At 51.4% G+C, this 24,522-nt stretch overlaps 2 protein-coding genes across 7 annotated transcripts in view; one reads left to right on the top strand and one right to left on the bottom strand.

The window, feature by feature from the left end:
* Positions 1-2,775: 2,775 nt before the first annotated feature.
* Positions 2,776-14,094, top strand: SLC29A4 (solute carrier family 29 member 4). Its single transcript, XM_044433631.1, has 10 exons — positions 2,776-2,923; positions 4,796-4,927; positions 6,367-6,480; positions 7,192-7,320; positions 8,509-8,583; positions 9,830-10,095; positions 12,548-12,683; positions 12,785-12,972; positions 13,480-13,720; positions 13,952-14,094. Exons 1-10 carry the CDS (start codon positions 2,776-2,778, stop codon positions 14,092-14,094), a joined length of 1,572 nt encoding a protein of 523 aa, XP_044289566.1.
* A 5,836-nt stretch (positions 14,095-19,930) lies between these two features.
* The window catches only part of TNRC18 (trinucleotide repeat containing 18), an 89,761-nt gene continuing 85,169 nt past the window's right edge, over positions 19,931-24,522 (bottom strand). For 4 of the 6 annotated variants that reach the window (XM_044433105.1, XM_044433108.1, XM_044433106.1 and 1 more), the window contains 2 exons: positions 24,177-24,251; positions 19,932-22,783 (listed from right to left, as the gene is read on the bottom strand). In XM_044433105.1, coding sequence (XP_044289040.1) covers positions 22,577-22,783; positions 24,177-24,251 — 282 coding nt within the window. In that variant the 3' untranslated portion in view covers positions 19,932-22,576. Of the gene's footprint in view, positions 22,784-24,176; positions 24,252-24,522 lie in introns of all 6 variants that reach the window. The other 2 variants (XM_044433109.1, XM_044433107.1) reach the window with 2 other exon arrangements.

Genomic DNA, 24,522 nt, shown 5'->3' on the forward strand with positions numbered 1-24,522 from the left:
TCGGCGGTTGTGATGCATATTTTGAGCGACGGAGCCACAGCAGAGGGCTGAAAGAGCCACATGCAGCTCCGGAGCCGCAGGTTGCCGACCCCTGGGTAGGAGAAACCATGTTTGGCGGGACCAGGCAGGATGCCAATCAGAAAAACGAGGCTAGCCATGCAGCCTGGAGCACGTCTGTTCAGAAATAAGTGGGACCCATGGACTCGCTAGCCCATGGGGCAGCCCTCCTATGCTTCAAGCATGGAGAATTTGAACTTGGGAGTTCCCTAGTCCTACCCTCACTGGTCATTGACTGGGGAAGATGGGAGCTGTAGTCCAACTGCATCTGGGAGGCAAGGTTGGGAACCACTGCAGCCAGGCCACAGGGCTGGTTTATTGAGCTCTGGATGCGTCAGCAGATCAGCCTGGGAGGCTGTGTTAACCTTGGTGAACCAAGCTTGCCGAGTTTGAGACTGGAGTGCCCAATATTTCCAAAGGGTGGGAGAGCACAGAAAGTGACGTGTTTTGTGGACCTCCGATCAGCCACACCTGTGACTCAGAATCAACGGCTAAGGAATTTGATGTTGCTTAGTGCCAGAAAAGTAAGGATGCAAATCTTAACTTCTTTCTTGATGATGTAAAGCCAAGTTTGCAAATACACTTCCATTTAACAAAAAAGTCGCTAGCCAATCCACACTTTTCATTAGCCGCTCTGCTGACCAGAATCCAATGGTGCAGCTCGAACGAGGGCTTGTGGTCAAAATCCAGTCTCCCCTCAGCCCCTTGGGTAACCTTGTAAATCGTTTGCAATCCAATCTTAGGTTGCAATGCTAAGACCACTTTCTCAAAAATAAGGACCACCTTTTTTTTTTTTTAGTATGGCTTACACCTGAATTATGTAAATCAAGTATATGACTTCAGACAATTTTAACAAGTTTAAAATGTGTGGGAATTTGGTAATTTCCTCCTCCCTTATGTACCCACCCAGACCCTGAGGTCATCTTTTGGTCTCCATCTCCAGCTTGACAATTCACGACAAAACTTCGGCAGCAATAAATGTGTTAGTCTTCAAGGTGCAACAAGATTCTTGTTGTTTCTGCTGGAATAGGGGTGTGCTGCTAAATGGCTGTGGAAAGTGGGGGAGGAGTTTCCTTGATGACATGACAGGAGAGCCAGCCAATCACATTCATGCACAGCCAGCAACTTGTCTTTCAAACATGAATTTTTGCTTGCTTGCTTGCTTGCTTGCTTACTTGCTTTATTCAAGAGCAGAGTCTTGGGCTGTAAGGGCACTTCCAGGATGGCCTCACTTGCGATCAGAGTAACTATAGAAAGCACAGAATAGTTGTGATAGGAATAGCAAAAGGTATTTTGGTGATTCCTACAAGCAGAGACACCACTGGCGATGAAGCCCAGTCTGCACCAGCTGGGTTCAGAGATGTGGCCCCCTGAAAAGGTCATGCATAGAATGCCATTTTTCTCTTAGTGTTATGAGACTTCTCATAACCAAGTGGAGAGATGAGACTTGGCTTCAGGCTAGCTTTCAACCATTCTGTTTGTCTAAGGAGCCTACAGGTGAAAACATATTTCTCTGTGTGCCAAATCAGTTGGCTGAATATTGACAAGGGATAGATAAGAGACTTTAAAATAGAATTGCTATTAAAAAGCAAACGGTCCACTCAACTCTTACAGTTGGTATATGGAAATAATTTCCTGTCTGGCCTTATCTGGGCCGAGCTTTTTCATTTCATATCATGCATTTGCAGGCAGGTCTATTTTTCTGTTTGTTTGTTTTTAACACTGGCTGTTCACCAGCTTGTATTTGTCGGCTGAAGAATTACCATAAGGTTAATTAAGCACAACTTCATCCTGCCAAGAAATAATGCAGAGAACATCTGTACTCTTTACTAGAGGCAGCCGAAGCTATAAAAATACACGCATTGGTGTCCTTTTGGTAGAAAACACCAAAGGAGGCTAGCCTGAGTCCAAATAATGTCACTTAAAGTGCCAGCTATATACCTTCCAACGTATTTCAGAGAAGGAAAATGCTTTGTTATCGGTTATACAAATGGAAATGCAGTTACTCATCGTGCAGGAAGGCTGTGCAGTTCCATATACCCAGCAAGTTCAGCAAAAATGCCACCCTTTTGCCCTCAGCCCCGTCTGCCACTGGAATTCCCTTTCTCCCCAGAGCTGCTGCAGGAGAGAATACGGTCCTTGGCCGGGAAGAGATTCGGCACTCCTGTTTGACATCAAGACGACTGTCTGCAGGCCTGCGTAGCTCAGGGAGGGGCAAGAGTAGATCCCCAGATGCTGGAAAACAGCAGAAACAAATAATCGCCCATTAGCAATCTGGTTTTTGATCCCCATAATTCATGCGTTCTCACATCAGCCATTTCACAAGTTAGCTTTACTTTTCTATCAACAGTTGCCGGTTTGCACTGTCTACTATTAGTGACGTTCTTTTCAACAGCTCCGCATGTTAAATGTAGACAGATCTATCGATGCAACAAAGGTCTCCAAGGGATGAAAATAATTCTTTTCACATGGGCTGTGAACCGATCTGGGCGCAAGCGGTCATCTGAGCTTTCTGCCTGCTAGTAGCGGCTTGCTTTTCTTTCGTGTCAAGCCCTTGCCACGCACAACAGAGACCCCGATACGAGGACTTTGTTTCACTGGCCAGACAAGCATTGCACAAACAGGTATTCTCAGAATAAGTATTGCTCTTCTCTAGAGACTGTGTTGCGATGTTTGTTAAGAGTGTGAACTCTCCCTGCGCTCTGTAGGCCAAGAGCCATGGGCTCCGCTGGGGGAGAACCCTTCAAGGACATCACCCCCGTGGCGACCCCCGAGGGGAGCGTGGTGATGAGCTTCAGCTTTGACAGCTACCAGCTGGAGGGAGAAGAACTCCAGGCAAAGGGAGTCCTCACCTTCATGGAGCCGGGTGAGATTCACAAGCAGCTGCTCGCCAGGCGGCTCCCACAAAGGGTGTGCCTTTTAGTGGCAGCTAAGCACCTGATACTTAGAGATGCTTTTCCTCCATGCTTATGCTTGTGGCTGCAGCTTTGGACCGCCGGAAGCTACAAGGCAGCAAAATATTGCTCCTGTGCAGGGTTGCAGCCAGCCATGCCCTCTTCCACAAGCTCCATTCTGTTCCACACAAGGTTTTCCCCACCCTCAGACAGTTGGCAATCTGTGTTGATTGAGGATGCACAGTCCTTGTAGGCCTGCTCTGGGGCTTGGGTTTTTGTTTTGCTCCCTTAGATTTCCCCCATTAAAGATTGGATGGCTAATTCATATAGAGATGCAAATTTAGGAATATTGTGGTTGGAAGAGCAACCAGGACATCGTCCCAAGTGTAGACCATGGTGCCCAGTTGAGCTGTGTGCCTTATTCCATCCACTGCCCCAGTGCTGTTTGTGAGTAATGCCAGGGAGCCTTTGCCCTTCCTTTGGGTGGTGGTGTTGCCTTTATTATTTTAAAATTAGACGTGGACTGCAGAAAGAGGAGACCTTTAAATTAGAGGTCATTCCTCTGACTGCCCCAGAAATAGCCAGGGTGGCTTACAAGGTTCCCCTCTTTTCAATGTTATCCTCACAACAACCCTGTGAGGTAGGCCAAGCTAGGAGTCTGTAATTGCCCCAAGATTACTGAGTGAGCTTCATGGCTGACCGGGGATTAGAACCCAGATCACGTGAGTTCCAGTCCAGCAATCCAGCCACACTGGCTCTCCCCAGAGGTCCCTGTAACCATCTTCACCAAGAGCAGCCTTGCCTTTGTACAGATTCATAGAAACAGAGAAACAGAATGAGTCAGAAGGGGTCTCCCGGGCCATCTAGTCTGACCCCCAGCTCCAGCCAGTTCCACTCACAACATGCCCACCCAGCCTATCCTTGAACACCCGCACCGATGGGGCCTCAATGACCTCCCGTGGAAGCCCATTCCATACCCTGGGGGTCCTAACCGTCATGAAGTACTTCCTGGCATCCAAATGAAACCTTGGCTCCCTGAGTTTTGCTCCCTTGGAGCGCGTCCTGCTTTCCTCTGCAGGGGAGAACAGGCCTCTACCCACCTCTGTGTGACACCCCCTCACATACACCAACAGATCCCCTCGAGGTCTCCTCCAGGCTGAAGAATCCAGTGGATTCTATTAAACTGCTTTCCAGGACCTCCACTCCTTAATCTCCGCATATTTGTTGGCCCTTTCTCCCTCGATACTTTGCTATTTAGCTACAACAAAGATCTGGTATTTGCAGACCTCCGGAGTATCTGCTGAGAGCTTGCAATTTGCCGAATGGAATTTAATCAGACTGGTATTTATTGTGCACTATCCATCTTCCCCATTGGTGCGAGACACCCTGTAAAAGCCTCCCGTTTCCAAACATCCCTGCCAGTATTCGTAAAATTAAAGCAAAACGGGCTGGCTCAGGCCCTTCTTTGCAAGCTGGAATGAGAGGGATGCCGAGCGGCCACTCTTTAATATTTCCTAGTTTTATCCATCTATGTCAGCTGGTCGCACATGAGTCAATATTTTAACGTGCATTCAGCTGGCCCATCTTTGGCTTGCACCTTCGGCATGAGAACTGCAGTCTGATGTTCACTGAACTGAAGGAAACGCCACTGGGTGGAGAGACTTCTGGAAGACTGCAGTGCATATAAATATTATTACAATTGTATTGTGGAGGATGCCAGAATAGTAGCGTTGCTCGTATTTATCTAGCTCCTGGATAAAAGGGGATTTGGGGGGGGTCGCTGCCTTGGGATTTCGGGGTCGCATGGCTTTTACTTGTCCTTTCTCTCTCCTCTGGGGCTGCAGTCTGCGAAGAACCGGAGCCCCAGGATCGCTACCATGGGATTTATTTCGCCATGCTTCTGGCCGGAGTGGGGTTTCTCTTGCCTTACAACAGCTTCATTACGGACGTGGACTACCTGCATCACAAGTATCCTGGTATCATTTTACCCATATTTCTAAAATGCCAAAGTTATCGATTGAGGCTGTTTTGCTGGCCACGGGCATTTGGAAACATAGAAACGGAGCGAGTCAGAAGGGCCCTCCTGGGCCATCTAGTCTGACCCCCAGCTCCGCTCACAACATGCCCGCCATGGGCATGCCCAGCCTTTCCTTGATCATTTGGGCATTCACTGCTTCATTAAAGTTTCTGAAGCAAGAGCCATGAAAATCGGGCATCGGCTCAGTGCAGAGTTCAGGCAAGGGGAAAGCTCAAGGCCTGATTGTGCATTGAGTGCGAGTTGTTGTCCAAACGTGTGTTATTCGATGGTCTGAACCCAGTTGTGCCAACAAACCATGGTTGGCTAAGCACAAAAAAACCATGAAGAGAAGCCATGCTTGAGAACCAATGAGGTGCAGGCTTTCAAGTGCTGGACTGGGACTAGAAAGACTGAGATTTTAGTCCCCGCTTGGCCAAGTTACTCACTGGGTGACTTTGGGCCAGTCATGGCCTCTCAGCCTAATCAACCTTGCAGGGTCGTTGTTGTGAGGACACAGTGGAGGAGAGTGGAATCTCATAAGCTACCTTGGGTTTCTTGCAAGAGGAAGAAGGGCAGGGTATAAAAATACTGAACAAAGAGGAGGAGGAGGAATGGTCTCTTGTGAAGTTGTGAGCTGTGGGTTGTTCACCACAGTTTATCATCTCAGATGAGATTAGACAACACAATAACGTGTGGTTCAGCAACAACAATCCACATTCAACCCACGCCCAGCCCGTGAGGGTGAATCATGTGGTCTGAACCCAGTCAGGATGATAAGCCACAGACAACCCATGAAGAGCACCCACCGTCTGTTGCACTGCGAACTGCTCCTGGCAACCCATGCCGAACCCCTAATCATGGTTTCTAACTAGCTACTCATTGTCCCTGAATCCAAACAGGGATGCAGGGAGGGTGAAAGCCAAGTGGCACAGCAGGGCCTCCTTGGATGCTGTCCGTCTCAGCTTAAAACAGATGAAAATGGAGCAATTTCCAAACGTTTTTGGAGCTGAATCTTCCAACTCCTGCCCTCAGCAGCAGCCGTGACATTGCACAGATGTCAAGAGCGGCTTTCTCCCAACATCCATGCTTTGATTCCGTGTTTCATCAGCCAGGGAGGAAGCTGGAATGCTTAGCCTGAAATATATTTGGAAATTATTCTATTATAGATGCCATTGCTATACATAGCCAGAGAGCTCCTAAAAAAGGATTGTAATAGAAAGTGCTCTGTGGTCAGTGGATGCTCGATATGCAGAGAGCAGTTCTACGGAAGGAAGGAAGGAAGGAAGGAAGGAAGGAAGGAAGGAAGGAAGGAAGGAAGGGAGGGCATGGGATGTTTCCGTTGCACTGCCCCGTCCACCTTCCTCCAGCATCGCTTTCCCGCTCACTGTCCTTCCACAGGGACCTCCATCGTGTTCGACATGAGCCTCACCTACATCTTGGTCGCTTTAGCTGCCGTCATCCTCAACAATGCCCTGGTAGAGATGCTCAGCCTCCACACGAGGATCGCTGTGGGTACGTCCAGCGTCTTGCTGCCTTCTTACCTCACCTCTAGCCCTGCCTCCTTGAGACGGGCTTGCCGCTATCTTGAGGAACACCCTTGTCCACAGCCATCTTTGCTTTATCATCCTCTTTCTTAAAATAGGCAGGTCTCGTGAAAAAATGTGGACTTGCTAAAACAGGGGCATGGATGCAGGAGGTCAAGCGGAATCCAAACCTTCCACGTGCAGTCCCTGGTTGCAGTCCCCGTACATGCCTTATGGTCTTTTCGGTCATATGATTCACCCAAGCAGCATAGCAGTTTTTAAAAGCTGTGCTTGTGCCTTTTTAGATCTCCCGCTGACGTGCTCTTGGTCTCTACCGCGGCTTTATAAGCGTACACAGATTATGTTCTGTTGCATTGCAGTGGGAGAGGTTTGGATTCTGAGCTTTGCTTTGTGAACCATCTAGAGAGCATCGGCCAAAAGACAGTGTGGAAGTGTAAAGCACAGCGCAAGCAGAGCACCCGGGAACTGCGCGTCCGCTTCTCCTTGCGACCTGTTGGTTTCTTGCCTTTCACCCTGGCCCGAACCGCCCTGGTGATGCGATGCGCAGACGGGAGATTCTGCTCCAGCCTTGCTCACTCGCCTGGGAAAGAGCGCGGCTTCTCCAGACAGTCCTCGGCCCCCGGCAGCTCTTATTCAGAGATGAATGATGTGCTGCCTCTTTGCATCTCGTCTGTTGCAGGGTACCTCTTTGCCCTGGGCCCCCTCCTCTTCGTCAGCATCTGTGACGTCTGGTTGGATCTGTTCCCCCGGCGGCAGGCCTATGCCATCAACCTGATTGCAGTGGGGGTGGTGGCCTTCGGTTGCACAGGTATGCGTGAAGATGGGGCTTGGGGGGGGGGCAGCTACAGGGAAGTATCTTTGCTGTACACGGAGCCCTTCGGCTCACTCCAGGCCCCACCCCCTGTTTTTTAAAAATCAGCACGCAGTTCCCAGAGGAACAACTGTCAGACTGCTGTAAGTAAAACCAACAAGAAACCTGCAGCAGCTCAAAGGGATAAGCGATTCATTGTGGCAGATGTTTCCTTGGATTCTGGTTCTTTTCAGGGGTTGCCTTTACCAACATAAAAATGTGGACACCCCGCCTTCCCACCTCCAGAAGGGAAGTGTCCGAAGCAAAGAACACCACAATGCCACAAACAACTCCCTTATCAGGGAAAAAAGAAAGTAACTGGCTAATAAATCAAAACAGCAACAACATCATAATAATCATCCTCAACGACAATAATATTGTTGCAAAACATTTATATCCCACTTCTTCCTCTTGTAATGAACTTTTCAGAAAAATTCCCCTTCCCCTTGGTTCCTGGTGGTGGTTCCTGGGTTCAATTTGAGGCGTTGGTTTTACTCTTTAGAGATCGGAATGGGTTTGGCATGAAAGGTCCCTGACTATTAAGCTCTGCAGGCAGGTCCCTTTGGAAGACACCTTTACCTGCAGAGACTTTTTTGTCTTACATGCATGAAAAGCCTTTCTTCTGTGTGACTCCCAAACCTCCTCCTCCTCCAAGAATGATGACCCCCCCCCCCCCGGTTTTTAGAAAGTACATACCAGTGCATCATTTTAATTTATTTATTTATTTAGGAAGCTTCTGTGCCGCCCCATTCACCGAAGCCTCGGGGCGGCTCACGTCATTAATCTGGCCTTTAATGTCCTGGTGTGTGATGGTTTGCACTGTTCCTGCAATTTTATTGTTTCGGTTTCAGTGGCGTCGTGCCACCTTGAAAGCTATTTAGCAAATGAGCCAGAATATAAATGTTAGCAATATAAATACTAATACTAAGCAAGGCTGGATTAAGCAGAAGAAGAAGGGTCCAATTCGATGCTGGAGCTGGGAACACCAATGCCTTTCGTCTCAAGGGGCATAGAATTTCTTCTTAAGGTAGCCTGGTTTGGGCTCGAAACGGATCCCCCAGACCCATGTGGCGTTTCAGCTGCCGCTTGCTGATCTTGGCGTAATAACAACCCTCCTTCTTTCTCACCCCTGTCTCCCCTTTGAAGTGCAGCAATCCAGCTTCTATGGCTACACGGGGATGCTGCCAAAGCGCTACACCCAGGGCGTGATGACCGGCGAGAGTGAGTATTCCCTGCAACCCGTTCCTCCGGGAGCAGAACTCTGCAACCATCGTTATATTTATGGCCCTTGTTTAGCATAGAATCACAGCATCCCTGGAAGGGGCCAATAAGGTCCAACCCTCTGCGCAATGCAGGAAGCGTGCCTTTCAGCACAAACCCCATGGTTCCCCACCTCCTCGTTTTACCTGCACAGCCCCCTGGGAGGTAGGACAAGCTAAACAAGCGTGAGAGGTTGGCAAGGTATGCAAGGGCCAGAGGCGAAGGGCGAGCCAGGAATGGTGTGTCTGGACCAGAAGCAAAGCCCAGGATGGGAACGGGCCAAGATCAGATGCCTGGCTAAGGTGTGGCACAACCAGAAGCAGGCTCGGGACCACGGAGCAACCACCGGGGAAATCCATGTTGCCGTACCCAGCCAGGCAGGGCTAAGCAGCCTTTATAGCCCCTTCTGTGACTTCCAGCTGATTTCTGGGATTGCAATGGATCTAATCCTGCAAGCACCCACAGGCGTGGGCCCGATCCCGCAGGGACTTGCAAGGCGAACCAGGCTGCCTGCCCGTTCTTTCTGAAAGGGTGCCTTCTGTACAGTGCTTAGGCCTTCCTTTAATGGGAACATCCCGTGCATATCCATTCAATGAATAAGTCAGAACCCAGAGGAGAAACTTGAAGAATAACTGAGGACATGGAAAATGCCAGAGTGTAAGAAAACCACATTTATTTAATGCTTTTGTATACTGTCCCAACAGCATCATGGCTCTCTGGACAGTTTACATAATAAAATCATAACAAACCATAAAAACTACATCAATAAAACAATTAAGACATCAATAACAATAAAACAAGATAACATTCCCAACACAGCAGAGGCACCGTATAACAGTATCCATCAACATAACAGATCGGACAAATCTTAAAAGATCATAGCTAAAATACTGCATTTACTAGTTGAAATGCTAGTAAGAATCTTAAAAAATTGAAACCTGAAACAGCCAACCATTAAAATGCTCCGCAGATTTTAAAAAACCTCTCTTACTCTGGTGCTGGATTGTATGTCAGGAAGGCGCCTGACTGAGCTGTCTGGGAAGCCGGTTCCATTTGTGCGAGAACGGCTGAGCGGAATGGGCAGAGCATCCCTCGCCGCCTGCCTCTGATGGGAACTGTAGTCCGTGAACATCTGGGCACCGCCAGCTTGCAGGGAGGTCGCTTGTGAGTTGCGGGGCCCCTGCCGAGCGTCTGCTCTCTCTTCCAGGCACCGCGGGCGTCATCATTTCCCTGAGCCGGATCTTCACCAAGCTGCTCTTGTCGGACGAGAAGGAGAACACCATAATATTCTTTTTCATCTCCATCAGCCTGGAGTTCACCTGCTTTATCCTCCACCTGCTGGTGAAGCGGACGCACTTTGTGAAGTTCCACACTGCCCGCTCCCGCGACGGGGCGCTGGACTTCAGGGGGGCCGTGGACAGCGGCACCGGTTACCGTGTCCACCACGATGTCACTGCAGAAGACATCAGATTTGTATGTTGGGGGGAAGCTGGCTGGGGAGGGAGGCTGGCCGGCAAGGAACGGCCTCCTCTTGAGGGCTAGAAACTGGTTTAAACCTTAAAACAAGGATCCGGGCTTTGAAAACCAAGCAATCTTTTCACACTTAAAGGCTCTCCGCACAAGAATATCCTATCTTGTCCTCAGATTCACTTCCACAGTCTGGAATTCACTTCCGCAAGATGGTAGTGATGGCCCCAACTTGGAGTGGCTTTAAAAGAGGGTTGAACAAATTCCTGGATGAGAACGCTATCAATGCTGCTAGTCCTCATGGCCCTGTGCTACCTCCGGATCGGAGGCAGCTTGCCTGTGTTCCCCAGTTGGTGCAGCCCTGTGTGGGTTTCCCAGGGGCAGCTGCTTGGCCACTCTGTAACCAGAATGGCAGCTGAGATGGACCCTGGATTTCAGCCAGTGGGCTCTTCCCATGCACCCACAGCAGAGTGTGTCCGTACAGCCCGTATTGGAGAAAGAACCCTCAGCAGTAGGATGGGAAGGAAATTAAAAGTGACAGTGACAGACACATTATCCCCATCAGTCATATGCAGTGCAGTCGCTGAGCGGAACGCAAACACCCTGGCTCAGGTAAGGCAGGAAACTCACGTCATGCGGTATTTTTGAACAATCCTTTGCCAGGACTCCTCTTGCTGCTTTCCCTGCTGTGGATTTGTGTGACTATTTGCTGAGAAGGATGGAGCAGTGCTGCATCTTGTGGCTTGGGGGATTTCAGAGGGACAGGATCTTTGGCTCAGTATGTGTGTCGTCCTTTTCAGAGGGCCATCGTGTCCTTACCTGGGCCAGGAAGAGAGTGAGCCATGCGGAGCTTCACGGCGGGTTGGTGGTGACCTTTGCCCTTCAGAATCCGCCTCCATGTAAAACTGAAGGGGCACTCATAGCCCTCTCCGCTTCCATTCAGACATGCAGTCTTTCTTTAAGGATTGCACTCAGGGAAACAGCTGGTCGGTGGCAGCCAAAAACGGGCTGTGCACACACCGGCTTGGCTGGCTGGCTGTGACGGCATGAGCCCCCCCCCCCCCCCCGGCACACATGCCATTCTCTGGAGGGGTATTTCAGCTTCCTAAAATGGATCGTGATGCTTCCTTTCTCCGTGCGCTTTTCAACACAAAAAACAAATGTATCGTGGAACGGCCGAACATGTTGCACTTAAAACAATTTTTTTTTTGGAAAGGGGCAAAAGCTTGGCCTAAAGCAAGTGGGGCCAGGGGAGCCTTGAGACTGAACCCCTGTGCTTCGTCCCCGGATCCAGACGTGGGAAGAAGCTTTGCTTTCACTGCTTGGGAATGCTGCGCCAGCTTGCAGGGCAGGGGGCAGAAGGTGCCTCTGTGCGCAGTTTTCAGATGCGTGCTACAGGTTAGCACATAGTCTGGTGTGCTTGGAGCAGGAGGTTTCCGTGATCGTTTGTTTTAAAGACCCCTTGCCAAAAGCCCAAAGGGCAGTAATGGACAAGCAGCCTCCTTTGGACCCTATCTGGTCCCAGAAAGCCTCCGGAAGTCGACAAAATGCTACTGCAGAAGTAACATAGAAACAGAGCAAGTCAGAAGGGGCCTCCCGGTAGGGAAAGGGGCTTCGCAGGTATTTATTTATTTATTTATTTAAAGTTTTTGTATGCCATCCCCTTGCTTTATAGCCTCGGGACGGCTCACAGAAATAAATAAATACAATACAAATACAATTAAGACCCGGAAACACCCTGGCTGCGCAATTAAAACCAATAAATATTGGACATTGTTAAAATATTGTTTAAATAAAAAGGTCTTAGCCTGGCGCCGAAAAACAAATAATGATGGCGCCAGGTGGACCTCTCTGGGGAGCGTGTTCCACAGATGGGGCGCCACCGCAGAGAAGGCCCTCCTCCACGTACTTTGCCTCCTGATGTCTTTCACGGAGGGCTCCTGGAGGAGGGCCTCTGCTGCCGATCTCAAGGGGCGGGAGGGCAGATATGGACGCCGGCGTTCCTTCAGGTATCCAGGTCCCAAGCCGTTAAGGGCTTTATAGGTGATATAGTAGCAAAAGGTTTTTCTGCAGAGTTCCACCTTTACTTAAAAATGCTTGTAATGATAAGGAAAAAGATTTCATATTCGCAACCCACAAGGAAAGGATGAAGCCGAGACTGAACAGAATGCTTTAAGCTGGACAAAACTGCTCAGAGCAAGCAACAGGCAAAAACGCATCTCAGAGCTGCAATGGCTGCTGTCTCCAGTATGGAAGTGGGCAGTGTACCCACTTCAGGCTTCAGCCTGACCGTCAAAGGAGCTATCCAAGGTGCTGAATCTATGTTGGGGCCAGAAGTTAGCCCCACAGATCACTTCTGAACCATCCAGACTAAAACCCAGATGGATACACTGCCCCAGGGACATGGGGCCCAGCAGCCTGTAAGGGTCTGAAATGGGCCATTTCCTCCCTCCCCCAGGAGAATCGGCTTCGAGGGCAAGAAGTGCCCCCTCCTGACACCTTCGAGCAGGAAGGAGAGCTGGCCGGCAGCGGCACCTACGTGAGGTTTGATGTCCCTCGGCCCAAACTCAAAAGGAGCTGGCCTAGCTTCCGAGGTAACAGCAACCGGTGGGAAAGACACACAGCTCAGGGGGGTGATCCGGCTGCAGGGGTGTGATCGTGCCCCTGATGCGGACTCCTTGGTGGCCTCCTGCAGATATGCTGCTCCATCGTTACGTCGTCTCCAGGGTGATCTGGGCGTACATGCTCTCGATAGCGATGACGTATTTCATCACACTGTGCCTCTTCCCCGGGCTGGAATCGGAAATCCGGAACTGCACGCTTGGAGAGTGGCTTCCCATCCTCATCATGGCCATCTTCAACCTCTCCGACTTCGTGGGCAAGGTAGGACTCGGTGCTGCCCCCTGCTGTTGGGTTGCCCCATGGAAAATGGCATGCTCTCTGTGACCGTGGCGGCGAGTGTTTCGGTCACGTGCTGCCACAAATTACCGCAAATTTGTGGTTCACTTGCACAGATCATGGATGCTTCTTTGCTTTGTTGCAGCAGCTCTATCAAGAGGTCCTTGGTTCTTGGTTTCTGATGGCAATTGCTTTGAGCAAAAATACACTGATACGCTTACATGTTCAGCCCTGCTCCAGGTCATTAAAACATGGATGAGCCTGTTGTCTGAACCCAGCTGTACTAACAAATCATGGTTTAACCACAAACAACCCATGGTTTGTTGTTGGAGTGTGAACTGTGAGCTGTTTGTGGCTAACAAACCATGCTTTGTTATCTAGGCTTGTCTCGGATAACAACAACCCGTGATTTAACAACAAGCCACATTGAACCCTTGGGTGTGGGTTATTGTGCTGTCTGAACTCAGTCGTTCCCTCGCCGTGTTTTCCCAGATCCTGGCTGCCTTGCCTTACGACTGGAGGGGAACCCACCTTCTCATCTACTCCTGCCTACGGGTGGTCTTCATCCCCCTGTTTATAATGTGTGTTTACCCCAATGGGAAGCCCACCTTCAGTCACCCGGCCTGGCCTTGTGTCTTTTCCCTCCTCATGGGCATCACCAACGGGTACTTCGGCAGTGTCCCCATGATCCTGGCGGCTGGCAAAGTGAGTCCGGAGCAGCGAGAACTGGCGGGTAAGCAGAACGCCTGTGGATCACGGGCTGCTGCACTGCAGGAAGAGGGATTCTTCCAGGAGTATTCGCGGCTGCTTTCCTGAAATGGGCGTTGGGATCGTTATGCTGTCAATCCTAATGTGTTCCATCGGGAGAGGACTATTCGGCCGGAATTGCCATTCCGCCTGTAGGGGCAGAGGGCCCGGTGCCCCCCTGGCCTGACCCCCCGCTTCTCCGCCTCTCCCCCTCCAGGCAACACGATGACCGTGTCGTACATGACGGGCCTGACGCTGGGCTCCGCGGTGGCCTACTTCGCCTACAGCCTCACCAGCACCTCGCACAGCACCTGCTTCCACACCGAAAGCTACAACGGCTCCATCACCGCGGGGTACTGACCGCGGGCTCCCGAAGGCCGGCTGGCTCGCTGCGGGCGAGCTGAGCGGAGGCCCCGGATGTGGGTCGCGGGACTCTCTCGCCCCGCAGGGGCAGCCCCAGAGGTGCCCACCGTGGAAACCCCAACGGCGCCTCGCTCACGCTTACGCTAATTGCACCACGGGCACTCTCCCCAGGCACGCCCACTGAGTTGAAGTCCCTTCGCAATGGACAGAGAGTTCACCCCAGATGGGCCTTTCTAGGACCGCTTTCCTGTGACCAGCCAGATCTGGCCCCCTTCGGTGCCGCAGCCCAGGCAACGGGGCCGTCCCCCACCCCGCCCCTCCCTCGGCAGCAGGGGCTGCCTTGGCTGGCCCCCGTCTCGTTTTGCGGGGTGGCTCGCATGCGTCCTCTCCACCCACCCAGGACGATGCAAATTCTCCTCCCGCGCTCGTGAGAGCCCGGAAAAGCCACGAAATTGGGGCAGGCTTTGCTCCCAGAGCTGTGCATTCGATGTGGTTGGGAAAGGGGTCCAGGCGGAAAACGGCCATGCCAGATGTTTGCCACGCCAGATGTTTTAGCCCTAGTGGAGGATGGCTCCCCTCCTGGGCACTGCCTCCAATGCTTGAGATGGTTCAGATGGGAGGGGGGTCGGCTGGAGGGAGGCATGCCCCAAAAGTGCATTAATAAAGCATCTTTTCCCTCCGAGCTGCTCTGACATGATTGGTCTTGTCACCTCCGTGCCAAGTTTCATCACATCCAAGAGCTGCCTGATTAATAGAAAATGTAAAACAGGCACGCTTATTTTTACTTTGCAGAGCCGTGTAAGAGCTGATCACATGGCTCTTGCTTTTTCCACTCAAGTACTGGCACAGGCAGGATTTCTATTTCCATGTTCCTCTGTTAGGAAAAAAGAGTCAAGAACTTGTCTCTGAGCACAGAACATCATCATGGTAAGAGAGGGGAATTTTTCCCCCACCAGCCCCCTGACCCGTTCGTTTCCTCAGCAAGGGCAAAGAAAGATTGCCAAGCATTCATGTTTTTCCATATGTCATGCTGCACTTTTTAAGTGGGGGCAGTTCAGGAAAAGCTGTACTGTGTGATCCTGCAACACACACGCAAACCATGCTGGCAGAACCAGCTCCACCTCTAGGACATGTTAAGGACGAGAACCATTCTGATGCGACATCCGGGACAACTGCAGGGCAAGACGAAGGCCTCTCGAAGCCCTGTGGCTGAGGCATGCGAGCCCCCATCTCCTCCACCATCACCACCAAGTCAGCGGAGCTCCCTTGCCTCAAGGTCCCATCAAGCTGGTGCTGAGCTCCTGGCTCTGTAGCAGCACCAAATGATGTTCTGCCCCACCTGCAAGGACAGACGCGTGGTCCTTCCCCAAGGAGGCATTGGAGGGCATTTGCTGAGTGCCGTGGCCACCTTTGAAGTCACTGGCTGATCCAAAGCGGCTTGTGGTCCACATGCCTTTCAAGGACGCCCAGACACACGCGCAGAGCCACTGGGGCGGCCACGCCTGGACTGCACATCCTTAACTGCCTCTGAGATTCAGGATGTCCAAGATGCAGTTCTCCCGGCAGCAACCGAGCCTGGCAGATGAGAACCCCAGTAGCTGCAGAGGAAAAGGGCCGGCCCCTCCCTCGGCACCTCTGCATGCCACCTTTGCAGCCCCGTCTTCTGCCACGGGTCCATTTCCCCGTGCAAGCACCTTCCCGACGTGGCCGCCCGCCTCCTGTGTCCACAGGATGCACCTGCCGTGCCGGCTTTGTGCATCGAGCCAGGGGGCCCACCCTGCCCAAGTGAGCTGTCCAAGCACCCCTCCTCCCTGCTCAGGGCACATGTGCTCAGCTGCCTCCCTCTTGCGGCATGGACGACACACCGGGCTCCATCTGCAGGGTACCAGAGCTGGGGGGTGGGCAGAAGGACCCAGCCGGGAGACCTTGCAAAGCTCTCCTGTCTTTACTTCTGTACGCAGTGCCACATGCATTCGTGCCGACGGTCCCGGCCGGGAAACCAGGTCAGGAACATACGCTCCGCAGTCCGTGCTTCTGTATCTACAAGGAATCCTGTCTCCTAAGGACACCACGTTTGTCAAGGGAGCCCATTTCACCATTTTTTTTTTTTTTTGGGTGGGGGGAGAAATTTCCAACTGTTTTTCTTGCACATGGGCTTCACCAACGAGAACACCATTTCTTCCTTCTCCCCTGCCAAGTACACGTTTGATGTTACCCCCAAGAGCAGAAGGGGTAATGCCGGTTGGCAGCCTGGCTGCCATTTTGAATTTTCTAAAACACTAGGCCTCACGTTGTCCTGTAGTATCTAAAGCTCAAATGGGAGCTACCAGAAACCAACCAAACTCTGAAAACAAGTAGCATTCAGAGAAAATTTGCACAGTCGCTTTTTTTAGGGAACTAAGGAAAAGAAATATCAAAAGCATTTTTTCAGGGGAAACAGCGTTCGCCTGAGAAATTTCTAGCTTCGTTTTTCTCTGGGATTTCTGTGCAGAGTCCTGTTAGCACAAAGCATTCCTTGCAGGAGAGAAACTGGAGATACAGGGAGAGCTCTGACTCCACAGACCGACACCCTACCAGCCCTCTTCCAGTTTTCGTAGACCAACATTTGCAAGCCACCATCCTTCAGCTTTTTAGGGCTTTCAACTCCCATCAGTCCCACCTAATGGTCAGGAATCCTGAAAGCTATCATCCAAAGCACCTGGAGGCTGTCTGAACCTTTCCTGACAGACTAAGCTAATCTCCCACCACTTGTCTTTAATATTGATTTCTGTGTGCTAATTTGCCCACAAACCAATGATTGGACCGGGATAAGTCATTTCAGATTGCCACCCTGAGTAACTTATATTGGGTCCTGACCACTCAGCATCTGCCCGAATATACGTAAGTGGCAAATCCAGACAGGTGTGCAGAGAAACAGAAGATGCTCATTAAAATACAGGTGCGCCAGCAGTGGAAGCCAATCCTGTGATACTGAATAGCCTCCAAACAATGCAAACAAATGATGTTGCAGGAATTCTGGCCAGGTTGTCTTGCAGGGCACAGTTAACCTCTGCTGTTTGAGAAAAGAGATGAACAGACCACAGCTTGAGACCACCAGATGGCGCTGCTGGATCCCCCAGCAGCCCCCTGCAGGACTGCAGGAGAACCCTTGCCCAACCTTGAAACGGTATCTAAGCTACCTGCTACAGAAACAAGCAACTATTAGCCAGGGCTCGCCCAGATGTTTGCAAGAAGATGGAACATAATGCAGTTGTGCCGTGCTTTGTGTTGCTGTAAAATCCAGATGCTCCAAAATGAGGAGCTTGACGGGTTGAGTCCAAGCTTGCCCAGTACAATGGGGGCCACGCAACCGTCCGTGGGCTTCGGGACATTTCTGGCTTTGCCTACATTCACTCTGGGGGCCGTACATGGTAACAGTTCTCGCCAAAGCAGAACTTGGGTTCACGATTCTCTCTTTGGAGAGCAAAGCCTAGCATCACATTTAATTTTCCCTCCTTCCACTTCAGCCCCAGCCGTCCCAGCCAAAATGAGCTGTGTCTTATCTGAAAGAGGGCAAAGCAGGGAGGACAAGTTTGGGACGATAGCCGTGGAATACAAGCACTAACTGAGCAAGGCAAAGCTTCCACTTCAGTGGGGACGGGTGGAGAGGGTGCTAGAAACGGAGCGCGGGGCAAAATGCCTTCTTTGCATTTCCACAGTGAACAGCATTCAGGGACTGGACTCTGGTACCCTTTCGGCCTGCTAAAAAATGGCAGGCAGCAGCGGCAGAAGGCAGCTGGAGCAGAGAGGGTTGCATCACCCCAGCCCCAAACTTACCCCCCTCTCCAGATATAGATGTGATTTCCCCTCTGCCGGTTTCACTGCCAGTAAATGAAGCTGCAAGAGTGAGCACACCTGAATGCATGTACGAAAAGCGGGAGGACTTACCCAGGAGCAAGAAAGAAATACAGCACATGACACGTCATCCTAGTCCAACTAAGCCGATCAGGGTCGGCACGCGTGACACGTTGCGTGGAACACACCCGCACACACGTCTGCATCAACCAAGCCTCCTGACCCACCTGCGAGGAGACAAGTGCGGGAGCAAATACGACCCCGTTTGCCTGAAGCGGCTTCGCCACCTCCATACCTGCGGCCAGGCCTGCGTGCCAGGTAGGATCTGCCCCTTAGAGAGGTGGCCAGCCCTGCATTTGACGCCAACAGCTGTTTCCTCCCAGGTTTCCGTACTGCCTCGGATGCAGTCTTAGCATCTCGACTCTGGACCTCCGGGATTTGTGCCACGGTCTTGTCTGACATGGCAGTCCTAGACAAGCCAAGCCAGACCCCCCCGGGGGGGGGGGACTGCCTCCCTCTCACAGGAGGCCCAATTTGACACCTGGCTCCTCTGCATAGGACTGGACAGTCTTCTGGAGGGCTGCCGGTCAGTGTTGACAGCCTCCTAAATTCCAATTCAAGGGTTAGGGCAACATCCATAGCCTGTTCTACCTATTTAGATACTTGGAAGAACGTGCAGGCGCTTTTGCGGGTTATCACCACGTCATCCGAGGCTGGAAGGCTTTGGGTCTGAAAAGTCAGTTAAATCTTTTTATTTATGTAAAACATTTATATACCGTCCTTAATTCATATAGGCCAGTGATGGCAAACCTTTTAGAGACCGAGTGCCCAAATTGCAACCCAAAACCCACTTGTTTATCACAAAGTGCCAACACTGCAATAAAACCTGAAAACTGAGGTTTTATAGTTTAGAAAAAACCACTCACAGCCAGTCCAAGCAAATATGAAAGCTCAGACGAGCCACAGCTCATGAGTTGCAGCTTGTGATGTCATCGCCTGGCACCACTGCCGCTTTCCAAGCATGCGCATGGCCCGTGTGCGCTGTTATCTGGTGCTCGGCTGCTGGGGCGATGCTGGGGCGACTTGGCTCGCGTGCCGACAGAGAGGGCTCTGCGTGCCTGCTGTGGCCCGCGTGCCGTAGGTTCACCACCACTGATATAGGATCTCAGGACGGTTTATATAAAAACAGGAGAACAGCAGCATCTGCAGCAGCACTTACCATATACAGTATATAAAATCTCTATCATTTTAATTATTAAAATACTGGGTAAATAAAAACGTTTTAGTCTGGTGCCGACACGAATAAAGGATCTCCCTGGGAGCCGTTTCCACAATTTGGTTGCTGCACTGAGAAGGCCCTTCCCCAGCCAGCCGCTCTTCCAGCCCCTTTCAAAGAGGGCTGCCAGAGAAGGACCTTCCCAGGCAAGCAGGTGTATATGGAAGGGCACGTTCCCCACTGGCACACCTGTCTTTTCAGACTCAAAGTCTCCAGTGTTCAGAAAAGCCCAAGTTGATTCATCAAAGCAGGTGAGCAGCTGAGGGGCGGTCTTTTGGCTGGCAGAGACTGGCTGGCCACGCGGGGGAAAAAGCCAGAGTCGCGATGCAACCAGAGACAAGCTTCTAAGGGCACAGCGGCCTTCCCTCCGTCCCCACGGCAGAGGGGGCTTCTGTAGGCCACCTGGGCTGCGAAGATGACGCTCATCCTCGGAACAGGTAATGGGGGGTCTGCTCCAGGCGGCCCGGAGGGGAGGAGTGACCCCAGCGCTATCCTGTGAAGAATCCAGGCGGTGCCTCAGCCGCCTCCCTCACCAACTGTGGCCAAAGATGCAGAGTACGGCTTGGGTGGGGGTCGAAGGCAGCCGTATGAGATGGGGCCCTAACCATTGGTCTGCATGCGCATTGTTGTGATGTGCGGTCAGGTCGTCTCCGCCCTGTCATCGACTGCACACAGAGAGTGTGAACGTGTGAGCAGAAGGGAAAGACAGCACAATGTGTTGACCTTGTGGGTATATGAGCTCCATCTTCGAGCACGAATTCTTTGGGTGGGAAGGTTTCTTGGAGAAGGGAGGAACAAAGAGGCGTGGAGCTGCGATTATCTCCCTCGGCCACATACGGTTTGGGGGATGCCGCCCCCCCCGGGAAAGACGCAAAGGTCTCGAGGGCAACGGGGTTCGTGGGTTGGTCTCGGGAGCCAGCGTGCCAGCAGAGCAGTAAGAAGTCAAGCAAAGAAAGGCAGAATTCCAGTTGTTTCTTTTCAATCCATTTTTTTTTTATGAAAAAGGATCACACATAATTCGGCAACAAACAGAATGCAAAAAAAAAAAAAAAAAAAGGAGGGGGGAATTGAAAACATAAAAAACATAACAACACAGGGGGGAAAGGGGGGGAAAAACCTGGCTCCTTTCCTCTCGATTGTCTGCAGAAAATCCTTGTGTTCCATAGAAGGCAATGGGCAGTTAAGTGCTTTCTATTTAACATTAGCATAAATTCTCTCTCTCTCTCTCTGTGTCTCTTTAAACATTTGCTCATGTAAGTTCCTTCTACACGCACAGTACACAGTTTGTATGTAGGTAAGGTCTGGATTGCCTGTTCCCCTGTGTGTTCACTTTTGACAGTCACAATCCAACAGGAAATTAAAAAATAAGAGCCTACATGTCAGACTGTGTTTACTTTTATAATTTCATATTTTTTTCACAGTTTTTTTAAAAAAGTTTATATATTTATATATATTTATATATTTATATTTTATATTTAGAATTAAAAAGTTGAATCCATTTTGCTTTTCTTTTTCCTTTGTCTTTTTTTTTAGTGTGTGTGTGTGTGTGTGTGTGTGTTCATTGTCTTTAAAGAGGTTTATGGTACAGGGGGAAAGGACTACTTGGTACATTAAAACTGTACAGAGTTGTGGTGTGTTTTTTAGAAATTTCATCCACTAAAATCTTCACAAGCAGTGAACTGGGGCTGGAGAAAATGGGCAGTACAGGTCAGCACCACTGTGGTTCTTTAAAAGAAGGTGGCAAAGGGTTGTCAAAGGAGTCGTCTTTCTCCTGGTCTCTTTAGTACTCCATACGTATCACAGCAGATAACAAAAATCTGTCCATCAAGAATCCCCCCCTGCAGTGTAGTGCTGGAATGGTACAGTCTGTTCGGGGCAGAAACAATCATGTTGTCTCAGTTTTGTAGTGTATGATTTTGTTCTTAAGTGCAAAAACACTGTCTAGGCCGCATCCGCCGTGACCTCCACACCCCTGCTGCACCCCGTCGAGCCGCCTCTCTCGCCGGCTCGCCCACATTTGGAAATTCTCCCTGCCTTGAAATGGGAAGAAACAGAAGTCACGGCCCTCTGGGCCGGTGGAAACGGCGGCAGCGGATCGAGGGACAGACCGACAAACATCTGGAGAGGCAGAAAAGGCTGGAGCAGCGGCAGCTGTCCTTACTACCGCGGCGCTCCCCGACCCCGCCACCCGCAATTCCTGCACGGGTGCAAGGATTCCACAAGTGCTGTCTTCTCCCAAAGTTTTATGAGTGGTGCTGGTGGGGAGAAGAGAAGCAGAGGCAGGTGTGAGCATTTTGTCCTGTCTGACATCCAGAAGTCAACCGAGGATGCTCTGCTGGGTGCGGATGCTGCTGGGTTCGTTCTAAAGTGTCCGTTGGGTTCCCGCAGCGGGAGCAGCAACCAGCCATCCACATACCTCCCAAGCAGGCTCCCCCTTCCCAAAACTGTTCTGTCTTTAGGAAAGCACTGATGGCGGAGAATCCCGTGGCTTCTAAGCAGAACTCGTCATTTACATTCAACTTACATGGGGAAGGAAATGTTTTTGTTCAATGGCATCTGCTTAGAATAAAAACCGCCTCCCCTCACAATCCCAAGTGTTCGGAAGGGCTTGGCAAAAACAGGAGAACGTCTCATCTCTTCTGTCTGTTTGCTTAGGCCCCATACCCAGAGAGGGCTGTTGGTCAACATCTCTTTGTGCAGTACCCTTTTCAGTGGTGGCTTCCAGAGCCATCTCCTTGCATGAGTTCTCTGCCGGAAAAAAAAGATCAGGCCTTCGAGACAAGAAAAGCAATCAAAAGCACGGAGTGGTGCTAATTCAGGGGTCTCCTTAGCCCCGGGTTCTTCCACAAGTTTTATGTGCAGCTGGTGAGGAAGGATGCATGAGGGGCCGGAACGAAGGCGAAAGAATGCCACGTCCAGAAAATGTTGGCATCTAGAAATATCCTATGAAAGGTTGAACCAAAAAGAGGGTAGGGCCTGCAGTTCGACACTGATGTGGCACCACACCCCAAAGCAAAACCAGTTTCCCAAGGGCAGGGAAGAAACTCCTGCCTAGGTCTGCAACGTTTTTGTCGTGTTTCTAAAAAAACCGATCTCCCTTCTTGTGCAAAAGCCAAGCGGTTGGATCCATCTCAGAACTGATCTCAGAAAACATCTTGGAGAAACCTCTCTCTGTTTTTCAAAATGCTGCGATGGAGCATTAAACAATCACACTGTCGTTGAAGCAGGCACATACTTTCTTTTGTCCCATTCTTCTTCCTCTTCCTCTCCGTCCGTCCACAGAGAGGAGGGACGACTTGATCAGAATGATTTGGGAGTGCGGATGCCCCCCAACCTTCCCTTTTTTGGCAGTGGCAGCGGCGGCACCTGCTAGCAGATGACGGGTACCCCCTCCGTATTGAATATCATGCCTGTGGTGGGTTCATAGGTGCCTGCTAGGTAGTATAAGTCTTCACTGTCTTGGTACTTCTTGGTTTTCAGCATCTGCTCATATTGCTCCAGGTCAACCACCAGACACTTGTGGGAGATTGTCTGGACGTCATTCTCATCCACGTGGGAAGACTGGTACAGCGCCCGCTGGAGCAGAAAGGAGGCGGAGGAAGGGAAAGAAAGACAGAAAAAGGAGTGAGTCCGACTGGGTGGCGGCATCCTGACGCTTCCTGTGCTGTGGATGGAGGACGGAGTGGGAAGTGCGTGGCTGGATTCCGCCAGGGGGCCACCTGCTCTCGTGTTCGGTGGCTGGCCAGCTGCTGCGGTTGCCCCCGAAGAGGGCATGGGCACGGCACTTCCCACCAGAAGTCCCCCGTAGCTGATGTCCAGCTCAGGGACGAGCAGAGGATGGCTTCCTTGAAGTTCCCCTTGCATGAGAGCCACGTGGCGTCTTGAAGACCCACCAATTCATTCTGGCTTTTGTGGGATCTGACCACGTCATCAGATGATGTGCTTGGACGACTGGGCGAGACCCACGAAAGCGCAGAACATGAGAGGAGTCCTGCTGGATCTGGCCCGGGTCCATCTAGGCCAGCATCCTGCCTCCATGGCAGCCAACCAGCTGCCCATGGGAAGCCTCCCCCCCCCCCCCCCCGGTAGTACAGGAACGGGGCAGCCTCCTCCATCCCACGGCCCCATGCCACTGCGGGACTGGTAGCCACGGATCACCTGTTCCTCCAGGAATGTATCCAAGCCCCTGGAAAAGCCATCCAAAGCGGTGGCCGTCACTGCGGGAGTGAATTGCATAGTCGGACCACAGGGTGCATGCAGAAGCCTTTCCTTCGATCTGGCCTGAATCCCCCACCCATCGGCTTCATGGCCAGGCCCTGCTGGGTTGTGGTACTCCATCTCCACTTTCTCCACACTGAGGCCCCTCTCCAGCCCCGAGAACATACTCCACACGACGTCTGGTCTTCTAACCTCTTTTCCCTTGCTTTCCCTCCCAGCTCCAAGCTTCTCTAGGGATTTAATGTTCTCTCACCGTCTGGCCCCACTGAAGTCTCTTGCTATATTTACACCCCTCCTGGGCGTGCCAAATATTTTGACTTAAACGCAACCACTCCTTCCCAGCCCCCTTTGATGTTCTCCCCATAGGGAGAGTCCACAGGCCTGGACTTTCCCCATCGAGCCTGCCCCTGTGAGGGATTCTGCTTCGGGTGCTTGTGGCAAGCGCTTCCGACCCCCAGCTCCTGTGGACCTTTTCGGCCTAGGCCCCAGCGTCTGCCTGCACCTCCCTGCCGCCGGGACCACGCCACCCGCTGACAGCGGCGGCCACCTTTGTGGGCTTGCGTGGGAAGGGGTTGACTAGGAGGAGGCCATGGAGGAACTGAGCAGCACCCAGACTTGGGTGAAGGAAGCCGAGCATCCGACTCGTCCGGCAGGGCATGGCATAAGACAGGTTCTGCTTCCGTTTCCACGGGAGGGTCCCCTGGAGGTATTGCGAAGCCCACCGCCTTCTGGCCAGCCGGCTCCTCCTCACCTCCATGAAGTCCTTCCTCTGGCTGGAAGCCTGGAGAGCGGTGGAAAGGCTTCTGCTGGATTTCTGATCCCAGCGCTGCGATCAGGAGCACCAGGCGAGGAACCAGAAACAACCGAAGGGGAAAGAGTAAGGTTAGAAGGCAAAGCCTGCAGCATTCAGAGATATCCACAGGTGTCATAATCCTGATTTTGGATTTGCCTCTGGACCCTGAATGTCTACGGTAACGAGAGGAAAAAAGGCAACTCTGCACATGTTCAGAGGCCTGATTGTCCTGAGACGGCAAGGTTTCCTCCATTCACAGGTAAGATTACTCACCTAAAGAGCAACCCATGATGGGCTGCACATA

The sequence above is a fragment of the Varanus komodoensis genome, unplaced genomic scaffold (assembly GCF_004798865.1).
Source record: "Varanus komodoensis strain SLA01 unplaced genomic scaffold, ASM479886v1 scaffold26, whole genome shotgun sequence".
NCBI lineage: Eukaryota > Metazoa > Chordata > Lepidosauria > Squamata > Varanidae > Varanus > Varanus komodoensis.

Bases quoted from the DNA above. Each gene is read 5' to 3' on its own strand.
- SLC29A4 (XM_044433631.1), top strand. From the start codon at position 2,776: ATGGGCTCCGCTGGGGGAGAACCCTTCAAGGACATCACCCCCGTGGCG. The intron at 6,481-7,191 runs GTACGTCCAGCG...CGTCTGTTGCAG, and splicing joins CCACACGAGGATCGCTGTGG to GGTACCTCTTTGCCCTGGGC. The intron at 7,321-8,508 runs GTATGCGTGAAG...TCCCCTTTGAAG, and splicing joins GGTGGCCTTCGGTTGCACAG to TGCAGCAATCCAGCTTCTAT.